The following is a 13,329-nucleotide window of genomic DNA, read 5'->3' as shown; positions in this document are numbered from 1 at the left end:
AATCAACTCAATCTGATAGTTTTTTAAAGATTAAATATGTTTTTAATTTTGTAAATTTTGACACGAAATTAAGAATAATTTTTGTTTGAAAATTCAATACATTTTAGTTTCAAACTTTAAAAATGAAAAAATATAATCATTTTAATCTAATTACATTAATTTTTTTTTAACGTGTTAAATGTGTTTCACAGTTGACATTAAAATGGAAATGCATCAAATAGTGTAAACAACTCAAATGTTAGCATGAAACACAATGTATCAAAATTTCGGAAGAAACGAATTTCAATTTTGCATCAAAATTCAAGAATTAAAATTGAGTTGTGTAATTGATTTGCTCAAATTTTGTCTAGCTAGCTCACAAACACCCTTAATTTATTTATGTGAAATTAATGTTTAATTATGACTTTTATCATAATAAAATTTTCAGAGGTAAATTGTAATCTTACATATTACAAATTTCAATACTATTGTCTATCCAAAATAAAAAAGAAAAAAACTTAATCTAAATCCCTAAACAACTTTGATAAAAAAAAAAATAAAGTATGGAGCATATTTTAAGATTTTTATCATATAGACTAATATGTTAATTATACTTATATAGTAAATTTACAATGTTTAGAATTTTAAGTAAAAATACAATTCAATTTTAATATAAGCAGGGAAAAAATAAATTTTCCTCACTTACATATATAGTATAAATCATGAAACTGCTAAATAATTCAAAAGATAACCTCTCTTGTATTTTGGTTAATCAGTATACATAACTTTTATTGTATTGTAACACACCAGATGAACGTGTCAATAATCTTACAAATTTGGCATCTAGAACTTTAAAATTTTGTTCTTTAGTATAATTTGGCTTTTTCACACCTTCTCCTTTCGTTACATTGAAGGAAGCTCCATTTTCAAAAATATCCCTTATCGAATGAAAGTTCCATATACCTCCACTTTTATCACTACTCTTTCTCCATGTCACCTACAAATGATAAATAATTAGCATTAATAAAATCTCTATATTATGTGTATGTGTGTAAAAAACAATATTTAAGTGATTGGTAATAAGATGGATATCAAATACTTCAAGCAAAACTTTTAAAGTTTATTACCTCCTTATTTCCTATAGTTGGTGCTACAAAGAGGTTAGCTTCACTTTTGAGACTAGGTTCCATGCTTCCACCAATGGCATATTGAAGCCATCCTTGATAAAAGTTGTTGGCGACGTGTGCATATCCATGACGAATCCTGGGAAGTTAATTGTTTGTTAATGAGAACAAATATAATTGCTTATTACTTTATGTATTTTTAACTACTTAGTATAACAATACTTATTTACCTTGGCATACGTTGATTGCAATTAGGTCCAAAATGATTATACACCATTGTAACCTTCATATTCTTATCTCTTACATATCCATCATCATGTCCAAGAAGTATAACCTTATCTTGGTTTTTAAACCAATTATTAGAGATAGTCACATTAGTAGAACCTCGTGTTACATCAAGCAAACCATCTTGACAATCATAAAGTGTATTATGGTCAATCCAAATTTTTGAAGCAGTAACCAATCTTATTGCATCTCCATCTACATGACCTAAAGGAATCACCTTTCCTTCAGGCCCCATCACGATCCCAGGGGCTTGAGGTTTGCAATGGTGAACTCGAATGCCATGGATAATTATGTTGGTGGCCTGTAATCAAATAAGCAAAGTTGTATACATATTGATAAATCATGAAAATAATTTTCTTAATATTTATTATCCTCACAAGCTCAATTAGTAGCAAGTATTAATTACCTTAAAGATCATTAAGCATGCATTATTAGCGATGTGAACATTAACACCTCGACCATCAATGGTGGTAAAACTACTAATGAGAAGGGGTTTCTCTAGTTTAATTTGCATGTCCCTTTGGAATGTGATCCACACTTTACCTTGAATAATAGAAGCTCCATACCTCAAGGTGTTGGGCTTGGGATTTATAGGATCATCACTAGAGTCAGTAACTTTATAATGAATGAGATCATTACCAATGTTGTTTATCATCTTGCCAGCATAACCCACAGAACATGTGGCTAATTGATATTGATGTCCCCTTAATTCATGATTTTTTCTCCAGCATCGGTCAATAACATTCAATTTCAAACCATTTATCCTTGATCGCTTTGCAAAACTAAGTTTTGAAAGGAAAAAGAAAATCAAAAGAGCCAAAAATAAGTATTGAGGTTTAAGAAATGCCATAACAAAGAATACTTGTTCTTAAGCAAAATCAAGATAAGATGGATAGAAGAAAAAAAGAACTGGTTTTATAGTTTTTGTTTTATGATGTTAAGATGTAAGAAAATGATTATATATATATAAAAAACATGTTATTGAGTTAGTTTAAGTTGTTTTTTCAAGCTATGATAAGATAGGGTTTCTCACCAAAGAAGCTATGAATAGGAATAAATGAGTAGAAATGTTTAACTGTTTTAAATTTTAACCTCTTTATCTAAATAAATGCATTAACTAGAGAAGCCAATTTAACAAATTTTAATAATATTGTTTTCCATAGTTGAAATTTAATTCAAATTATAATAAACATTAAGTTAAATTTAACATCATGTCTTATATGTATGCAATATCAATATTGTAAATAGATACTGTGAAGAACATTAACTACTTCTAACCGAAATCATGACGAGACGAAAAATTAAAAAGTATAAATTTTTAACAACTGAAGTTTTAGAGTCACAATCATAATTTAGTTTAGAAAATTATAGAAATGCTGTAAAGATAAAGTGTGATATGTGATATCAGATTTTGAATTCGATGTAAATAAATATGTTATCACCCTATTATACTTATTTGATAATAATATCTTTAATTAAATGTGTAAAATGAACGTGGATTTATAAATATTTACTTTTTCCTAAAAATAAAAAAAATTATGTGAAATAAAAAAAATACTTTTTAATATTATGGTTCCATTAAGTATTAATCTCGTTCTTATCTATTTCATTTTAGAATGAAAAATCAAGTTTTTCAATGTTTTAGATGAAGAATAATTTAAAAAATGATTTAAAAAAGAATTATGTTTTTAATGAACCTGATAAAGATTGATTTCACTCTTATATATTTTTATTCACAATAAAAAGAATTATAGATTACATAATTTTTAAAAGAAGTAAAGTTGTTGGAGTGTTACTTTTTAGTTTTTAAAATTTTTAGTTTTTAATATTTTTAAATTATTAGGAATTGGGTGTCAAACAATTTGAACGATCTACAAACACCAAAAAGAAAGAAACAAAAAACTGTATTATCAATTATTGGAAAAAAATATATATCAAGTTTTAAGATGATCACACAGGTATTCGTATTTTTATTTTGGAATGATAGACGATATGGACGACCATATGAAAAACAAGCCAAGTAGCATCTGAATTCCAATTCAGATGGGTCCAAATCAGCAGCACATCAGCCCAATTGTAGTTTCAGCAGCCCATCTTTTTAAGGTTCAGCCCATTCTTCTGCTGATCAAATGGTCCAATGCATCAGGAAGTTACTCCTAACACCACCCCAGATTGTTTCCTGCACTACCACATTTTTTAAAATTCTACAACTAACCTTTATATTTTAAAAAATCACACACTCTCACTTCTTTTCTTTAACGGACGTTAAAAAAATTTGGGCATTGATCCCTGCACCTCCACCTTTTTGGACATCCACCTCTCCATCTCACTTTTATCCTTTCTTTTTTTATTTATATTTTTAGTTTTTATTTATATTCCTATTATACTCTTACATAAAATTTAATTTATAGACTAATTTTAATTCTAATCTCCTACCGTAAAAATCCTAACTTTTTTCTCACGTTCTGCTCTCTCTCGTTTCTGTTTGATTGTTGATTTTTCGAATTCTTTTTGTGCTCTCTTTTCTTTCACTGTGAGAATCGTTGGTGTGAGAATCGTTGACGTGGTGGAAGGAAAGTTGCAACTGTACAAAATTCTTCTTCTCTTTCTCCGTGATCGTGTTTGCAGCGTGGTGGTTGAAGGCGTGGTGGTGAAAGGAGATACGTGAGCGCCGGATAGCTTAAACCCTTAAACGGATCTAGTTATCCGTCAACGGATGTCAACATCCGTTTAGGGGGAAACGGATGTCGACATCTGTTTCACCTAAAACGGATGTTGACATCAGTTGAAGGATGATCAAATCCATTTAAAGGTTTAGTTATATATAAATATTTTTTTAAATTTAATGTTTTTAATAATATATATTTTTTATTTCTATTTTAATTGTTTAAGAATTTTATAATTATATAAAAAATTACTTATTACTTTAATTATATGAAATATATAATTTAGTTATATTAATATTTTTATATTTGTTTGATTAATTATTAATTATGTTAATAAGACTCATTATAATTTTATAGATGGTTATTATTTAAAATGGATGAATATCTTCGTGTGGATTCTCAAGTTGGTTCTAGTTTACTTGTAGAAGAAGATTTGATAAATAATTTTACCACAAATAAAATATTTGATTCACGGGAGCACTTCATTAATTGGGTAAGTGGGATGGCTTATGATTTAGGATTTATTGTGGTAATAATAAGATCTGATAAAGCTACTGGTGTACGGGGAAGAAAAACGTTCGTCAAACTTGGATGTGAAAGAGGAGGAAAATACCGGAAATACAAAGTCGATGCATTGTCGAGTGTATATGGCACTCGTAAATGTGAGTGTCCATTTAGATTAAAGGGTAGACCATGTTCAGATGGGGATGGATGGGTGTTGAATGTGATGTGTGGACATCACAATCATGAGTTGGCTGAAACTTTAGTTGGACACCCTCATGCTCGCAGGTTAAATATGAGTGAGAAGTCATTACTGGTTGATATGACAAAGAGTAAAGTTACACCTGCAAATATTTTATTAACCCTCAAACAAAACAATGATCGAAATGTCACAACGATTAATCAAATCTACAACGCAAGGCAAGCGTATAAACGATCATTAAGAGGGTCCAGAACTGAACTACAACAACTTATGATGTTGTTGAACCGGGATAAGTACATTCATTGGAGTAGGTGTATCGACGATTCAAAGGTTATTACTGACGTGTTTTGGACACATCCTGATGCGGTGAAATTGTTAAACTCATTTAATGTTGTATTTATGATGGATTCCACGTATAAAACAAACAAATATAGACTTCCGTTGCTTGAGATTGTGGGCATGACGTGTACAGGTTTAACCTTCTCAGCAACATTTTCTTTCTTGTTTACTAAAAGGCAGAGTAATTTCACATGGGCTTCGGAAAAGCTGAAAGGTTTATTTATAACATCTGAGGGTAGTCCTAAAGTCATTGTCACTGATCGAGACTTGGCTTTGATGAATGCCATTGCAAATGTATTCCCTGAGTCATATCAGATGTTTATCGGTTCCACATCCATAAAAATGTTTTAGCTAAATGCAAAATGTTAGTTCGTTCTAAAGAGGCTTGGGATGTGTTGATGTGTGCATGGGAAAATGTGATGGATTGCACTGATGAGAGCTTGTTTACTGAGTATGAGAATGGTCTTCAATACACGAGCAGTGAATGGCCTTTGTTCTTTGAATATGTGAATCAGACTTGGATTATTCCATACAATGCATATTCTGTAAAGGTCTGGACGAACAGAGTAATGCATTTAGGAAACACAACCACAAACAGATATGTTGTAATGTTATTTTATTTATTTGTTTTGTAGATAAATATTTATTTGCACTTTTTGATGTTATTTTTTTTTTTATTTCAGGGTTGAGTTTGCTCATGCGAGTTTGAAGAAAATTTTGAGCAATAGTATGGGTGATTTGTGTTCTTGTTGGGATAGTATTCATAACTTCGTTACCATACAACACAACAAGATTAAGACGTCATTTGAAAAATTTGGTTGCTCACAAGTTACCCTTTTAAAGGATACAGGTATAGACAACTTATTGGGCATGTATCTCGATATGCATTAGATCTCATTGCCGAGGAATTAGAAAGAGGGCAACAGATAGGATTGGACTCATCAAAGTATGGATGCGTATTGAGACGTACATTTGGTGTCCCCTGTGCATGTGAATTAGCACGGTATGATCCTGGGATGATCCCTGTGGGTGAATTTCATATCATGTGGCAAAGATTGCATTTCTCAAATGTTGAATTAAATGAAATCAAGCCTCATCTATCTATTAAAGATGTGTTGAAACAAATAGAAGAACGATTCAATGAGGCTGACATTAGAGGTAAAGTTACCATTAAGCAGAAGTTACTTGATATTACTTGTCCTACATTGACATCAATGGTCCCTCCATTAGATAAAGTCAAGACAAAGGGTGCAAAAAAAAGAAAAGTTCAACGAACAGAAAGGTCTACTACGCGGGATCCGTCATATTTTGAGTATGTCGACGCCTTTCATTCAACCATGGAATCTTTATCTGTAAAAAAGTAAATTACAATCAAAGCTAAATGTAGTGAAGAAAAAAAAAATTTGCAATGATAGACCAGTTTGATTTTATTACTCACCCCTTCATTATGGACGTTGTTGATGTTGTGGCTGATGGTCACTGTGGATATAAATGCATTGCTGCATTGTTAGGACTCGGAGAAGATTCATGGCCTGTTATTAGAAATGATTTGTACAAAGAACTCAGTAATTGGCGTGATGAATACGGAAGACTAGCTAGTAGGAGGCACTGATGTAGTAGACAAACTGAAACAGTCTTTGTTGGTGGAGCAGCCACAATCGACGATAAGTGTGCGTCCTTTTTTATGTATTTTATTTATTATATTTATTTTATCTAACAACTTGTTTTATTCATAACAGGCTAACAGGAACAAGTGGATGACATTACCAAACATTGGTTATGCAATTGCTAACCGCTATAATGTCATTTTAGTGTGTATGTCATCCTCTCAAAATTATATTATCTTCTTACTACGTTCCACACCACCTTCTGATATTACTCAACATCGCTTAATTTGTATAGGACATGTTCATGGATGTCATTTCGTGTAGGTAATTTTATTAATTTGTGATTTCATTTGAAAATTACTTATGACTCCATTAACTATTGTAATTTGTATAACGCAGGTTAAGCTACAAGAAGGTTGTCCTTTGCCCATGGTGAATATCATCTCCTCAACCCACTGTTATCCTCAAGCACAAGCGTGGTCATCTATGTATACTAGTAGGATGCAAGCATTTGCACAGTTGATGAACGTAACGAAATCTTATGTTAACTTAGGTGATCCATGATGTTTATGAAAATACGTAAAAGTTATAATATTTTTAACTTTTTGAATTAATAAATTTATTATCATCTTCATAATATAAATTGACTTCACATAGACTAAATTATTCCTGCTCTTCTTCCACTTTTCTTAATTATCATATGATAGGTGAATTATTAGAATGAAGAGTTTAACTATTTTCTTTAAAAATAACTTAATATGATGAAATCTTTCATTTTGTTCCAATGACATATTGAAAGAAATTAGTTTATAATTTAAATTTTACTAAAATGACGTTTCGATACTAAAATGACTCTATTAACTATTTAGTTTTAGCTGCATCATATAATTTAATTTTTATCTTAAAATATAAAACTTTTTCTTTAACTAGTTTATAACATAATTTTTAAAATATAGGTAGAAGTAATGTTGGTATATCAGTATTTGTTAATTTTCATCAAAATATGAACTTTTATGCAGTAAAACAATGAGCACTTGGTGTAAGATTTTGCATTCTCTACATGTTTGTTCGTAAAAGCAGTGACGTGTCCATCCAGTGCTATTATTTCATTCACAGTGAAAGTTTAAGGGTATACTACCCTGACAATTTCTTTATTGTAAACTACTGGTTTTTGTACTTAATGGATTTTTAACCAAAACTTCAATTTCTACTTTACAGAATCTTTTGAATATACCTATATATATATAAAATCTATATTATAACAATAATATACATACCTTAATTACGTAATTTGCATTTTTCTTATATGAATATATATATATATATATATATATATATATATATATATATATATTATTATATTAATGTCATATATAAACTTACGTGCATAGTTGTATATTTTAAAATTACTTTTCGGTGCCAAAAGTGGGTCCCACAATAATACTTAAATTTTCTTCATTTTATTATGGGAAAGAATCACCAAACAATCTTAGTCACTGAAATTGTTTCCTGCACCAAATAAATGTACTTCCTAAACTAATAAAATAAATTTTATACTTTTACCAAGCTACCCAAAATATTGATCACCAGTAAAATGCCAAACTCCAACTCCACACTCACTTTGGAGTCCTGTAGCATGTAATTCAGACACGAAAAGATGCAGGTTCTCCTTCAGATTCAGAAACAGATTCAAGTTCTCAAGTCTGTATTATGCCTACTTTAAAACAACTAAAATACTCAATGCACAGTGACTGAACTATCAGATTAACGAAACTGTAACTACGTACCAGGGCATGCATCAAAAGTAAGGAATCCTAATCCTCGTCTAATCATACAACAGGGACAAATCAAGAATACAAAAAGAACACCGGCCATGAACATGTAAAGCAAAATGCAATCTCATGATGTAAAATGGTAAGAACCAGTGCTAAAAACATAAAAGAATCTCGCAAGAAAAGAAATATACAGAGCAGACAAAAGATTTGTTTATATATGCCTATAAACTGAAATAATTATAAACAACAAGAAAAGATTCTATTGTGACTCATGTCAAAACAAACCAAAGTATAATCATTACTACAAAGTACTATCAATTAGACGTCGAGCGTCTACCACGAACATGCCTTTATCCTCTCCTAGTTGGAGAATATTCGTCAATTTCATCATTAACATCCTAAAGCAGTTCCACCGCTACCTGATGTGCAACAGTACCCTCGGTCACATGACAACACGATATTAACGACTGTAGCTTTCTAACCATTCTCCTAAATCTAGCATGCATAATAATTATATCAAACAAATAAATAAACATGGTTAAGCAAAATTTAATAACATAAGCAATGAAAAATAACATACCAAGGCACCAGATGGTGAAGGTGGAGAGGATCTACGATGAGGTCGTGCCTCCTGTGGAACATCAGGACGTTGTGTTGGTGCAAGAGGCGGTCTCACGTCAGTTGGAGTAGCAATAATATAGGGATGTGAAACCCTCGTAAACCACTATATGTATCCATCGACACATTCAGAAGGGTATGATGCCTGTCTCACATTCCTAATAACGTGGTCTGTGAAGTGCAACCACGCAAAATCAACAGCGACTACATCTGCATCTGCAACGACAGTGGGTGGTCGTGGAATCTCCTAGTAAAACCCAAACTGCCTCATCACACGCTCAGGCAAATGTCGGGAAAGGGTGTCACCAATCCGAATCCATCCAGAATACATACAAACTCCGAATAATGGATGAATGCCCCGATGACCCTCATATGGATGCCATACAACTCCACTATATGTCAGGCCATCCAACTGCTCCCAAATCTCTGCAAGAGTCGCACTCTGCCGAGGGCTCTGCCACCTAGTCGCACGTGGTGTGGTGTCATCATAAGAAAACACCAACCGCCTCCTTCCCATTCTAGGGAAATGCTCGTATATCCAACTCTAATAATGCAATTATTCAATTAAATATTTTCTATCTTTGAACATGGAGATAAGTACATCAAATAAATGTGCAAGATTTATGTTTGTACCTGAAAAAGAGTCAAATATCCAGCCATCTGCTTCGTGGAAGCCAGACTAGCATCCCCAAGCTGCTCATACAAATGGGCGAGTGCAGCAACGCCCCAAGCATATCTGCCACACACGTGTACGTCTCTAAATAATAGTAGGTAAGACATGCGTATAGAACTGGAACTTTTATTTGCAAAAATGGTGCATCCTACTAGATGCAACAGATATGCTCTGGCAGCATAATCTAAATCCTGCGACCAACACCTCTGAACATATATGTCTCTCAGCCAGCTGAGTCTGACTTTAGTACCACGTGCATCCTCCACCTCAGCAACAGTTGTGCCACCATCAACGCCGAGCAGGTCTACGAGGGCTGTACGAGCCTCCTCAAACTCCAACTCCTCCAAATCACATAATTGTCCTAGCACCGGGAGATGAAGTAAAGTGGATACATCGTCAAGCGTGATCGTCATCTGCCCTACAGGGAGATGGAAACTACTCGTCTCAAAGTGCCACCTCTCTATGAATCTGAGCAACAAGCCCTTATCAACGTAATCGTAGCAGATCTGTGTGAGAGGCATCAAAGAAGAATTCAACACAATGTGTTGAATTCCCTCGGCGCACGGTCCTAATTTATTAACTTTTATACCATACGAGATCAACTTGAGCATATCCCCTCGATCCTACACAACAATATTTAATATAAATTGCCTTCAAAAAAAATTAATAATTAAAATTTAAGTTATGCACTCACCTGGCCCTGTGAAATACCATAAGCAACATGTTGAACATAGTGCGTCAGCAAAGAAGCATCACGTGGACCTCTAGGAAATCCACCGACATCCTCCTCCTGTTTGTCAGGAACATCATGTTCCTCCTCCTCATAATCGTCATCAGAGGCCTCAAATGTCTCCTCCTGAACAGGACCCTCGTACGCTTGATATGCCTCCTCCTCAAATGCTCGATCCTCAGCGATAGGGTCATCCTGAATAGGAGCTGCCCACCCTCTCCGTGCCGAAGTTGTAAGTCGTCTCCTAGCTAAACCTTGTGTAGAACTCTGTCCTCGAGAACTCTCCCCACGAGAACTAAAAGATGCACCTTGTGTTCTTACCATTTCTGAAAAAAATATTTTTAATTAAATTAATAATTATTTCATTAAATTAATTATATTTTTTCAATTATTTAATAATAATTATTTTATTAACTAAAATAATTTTAATTTAGATATAATTAAATAACATATTATAAAATAATACTAAATTTGAATACTCTATAAATTAATTAAAAATACAATAAACTAATAAAATAAAATAAAAATAAAACAAAATAATTAAGTAACAAAATTATTTGAAAATAAAAAGTTAAAAATTAATTACTTATAAAATGAATTAAAAACATAAAAATAAAAAATCTGCCCTAAACAGATATTGACATCAGTTAAGGTTTTTCTTCTTCCTCCTACGCACACACCTCTACGAGAAACATCAGAGCACAAAACGAAACGAAGCAAAACAATAATCGTGCACAAATAGAGAAAAAATCAATACAATCTTAAACCCTAAATCACATACATTTACAAAGCAAGAAATCAACACAATCATGCGCAACGAAAACTAACCTCTTGTAGATGGCAGAAACGAAACGAAGCAACCGCGCCGCACTGCCGCACACACCACGCCACACCGTTGCCACTGCACCGCTGCACACACCCACAGGAAAAAATGAAACTACAGAGCCACGACCCTCGTGTCGCACCGCTGCACACAATTACCGGATCGTCGCACACAACCGCCAGAGCGCCGCACACACCAAAAACTAACAAAGTAAAGGAAGAGATGACTCGAAAAGTTGAAAACTTTTAGAAAAATGAAAGGTGGAGCGTGGGGTGAGAATGCAAAGGAAAGGGGAGGTGGGACTGTCTTCGAGTCTATGAAAGTGAAAGCTGAAATAGAAAGTAAAGTAAAAAATTAGGATTACTTAATTAAGAGGGTTAAAAAAGTAAAATAAAAAATAAAAAAAGATTAATTTTATAATTAAGGAAAATTTAATAAAAGAGATGGAGGATGGGATTCGGAAGATGGAGGCATTAACGCCCAAAAAATTTTTCTTCAATGAATATGTCACATCCGTATCCATATCCGTTTAAGTTTTTTTTTTTTTTTTAGTTTTTAGTTTAATAATTTATCGTATTAATAACAATTATTTGATTAAATAAAATAAAATTGATTTTCGTAATATATTATAAAAATTAAATAAACTATAAATTAAATAAAATATAATATTTAAATAAACTAAAATAATAAAAAACAACATATAAACAGATGTGGCCACATCCCTTGATTATAATTAATTAAAAAAATATATAATTTAATTAAATTAATAATAAAAATTTAATAAAATAAAATAAATTAATCTATTAAGAAATTATATATAAATTAATGTTATTTTATTTAATAAAATAATTAATATTAATTTAATTTATATATTATTATTTAATTAATTATTTAAATATTTTTTATATAATTACTTAAAGAACGTGTCACATAGCTTTACATTTTTTTTTAGTTTATTAATTTGTTGTATTAATAACAATTATTTAATTAAATAAAATAAAACTTATTTTTGTAATATATTATAAAAATTAAATAATCTATAAATTAAATAAAATATAATATTTAAACAAACTAAAATTAAAAAAAAACACATAAACAGACGTGACATATCCATTGATTATGATTAAGTAAAATTTTTAATAATTTAATTAAATTAATAATAATAACTTAATAAAATAAAATAAATTAATCTATTAAGTAATTATATATAAATTAATGTTATTTTATAGAATAAAATAATTATTATTAATTTAATTTATGTATTATTATTTAACTAATTATTTAAATATTTTTTAATATAATTATTTAAACGGATAACGGATGTAGTCACATCCGTCACGTTTTTTTTTTAGTTTTTATTTTTTTAATTAATTGCATTTTAAATTAATATATAAATATTATTTAAATTTTTTTATATTTTAAATTGATTTATAAAGCATTTAATTTTTATTTGTTTTTTGTAATGTATTATGTAAATAAAAAATATTATTAAAATAAAATCTAAAATAAAAACAATAATCTAAAATATAAAAAGAAAGTTAAAATATGTAAATGGATGTCAATAACATCCGTTGAAGGTGAAACAGATGTTGACATTCGTTTTATAACAAAGACAAATTGGATATGGGGTAGTGCAAGAAACATTTGGTGATGATGGAGGAGTAACACCCACGCTTCAGTGTAGAACAACAATCTCAACAGCCCATTGCACTTCAGTAGCAGAGGGCTAAATCCAGCATTTAGCAATAGCGAGCCCAATTGCTTGTAATAACATTAAGGGTGTTGCTTCCTACACCTCTCCAAATGGGACATGTACCTCTCTATTAACTTAATTTATTTCAAAAATATTCTACACCTCCCCACTATTTTCTTTATTCCAAAAATACCATACATCTCCCCACTATCCTTAACAATCTTTCTCTTTCTCTCTCTACATTAATGGAGCATTCACGTAGTTCAGATTTGAATTTGTAACATACTACAAAATATAAAATTCAGAGGAAACTT

At 31.1% G+C, this 13,329-nt stretch overlaps 3 protein-coding genes across 3 annotated transcripts; 1 reads left to right on the top strand and 2 right to left on the bottom strand.

Annotated features, from left to right (window-relative positions):
• Positions 1 to 751: 751 nt before the first annotated feature.
• LOC106761457 (pectate lyase 1-like) lies at positions 752 to 2,238 on the bottom strand. The gene is made up of 4 exons (XM_014645013.2): positions 1,795 to 2,238; positions 1,334 to 1,689; positions 1,107 to 1,242; positions 752 to 976 (listed from the first exon to the last, which is right to left on the bottom strand). Exons 1-4 carry the CDS (start codon positions 2,236 to 2,238, stop codon positions 752 to 754), a joined length of 1,161 nt encoding a protein of 386 aa, XP_014500499.2.
• A 2,318-nt stretch (positions 2,239 to 4,556) lies between these two features.
• On the top strand, positions 4,557 to 6,460 carry LOC106761447 (PKS-NRPS hybrid synthetase CHGG_01239-like). Its single transcript, XM_014645002.1, has 3 exons — positions 4,557 to 5,413; positions 5,780 to 5,946; positions 5,988 to 6,460. Exons 1-3 carry the CDS (start codon positions 4,557 to 4,559, stop codon positions 6,458 to 6,460), a joined length of 1,497 nt encoding a protein of 498 aa, XP_014500488.1.
• A 3,333-nt stretch (positions 6,461 to 9,793) lies between these two features.
• Positions 9,794 to 10,823, bottom strand: LOC106761436 (protein MAIN-LIKE 1-like). Its single transcript, XM_014644991.1, has 3 exons — positions 10,464 to 10,823; positions 9,922 to 10,392; positions 9,794 to 9,832 (listed from the first exon to the last, which is right to left on the bottom strand). The coding sequence occupies exons 1-3, from the start codon at positions 10,821 to 10,823 to the stop codon at positions 9,794 to 9,796; spliced, it is 870 nt and encodes a 289-aa protein (XP_014500477.1).
• Positions 10,824 to 13,329: the final 2,506 nt, after the last annotated feature.

This window comes from Vigna radiata, chromosome 1 (assembly GCF_000741045.1).
Source record: "Vigna radiata var. radiata cultivar VC1973A chromosome 1, Vradiata_ver6, whole genome shotgun sequence".
NCBI classification, from domain to species: Eukaryota; Viridiplantae; Streptophyta; class Magnoliopsida; order Fabales; family Fabaceae; genus Vigna; species Vigna radiata.
This window is presented reverse-complemented; position numbering and strand designations above follow the sequence as displayed.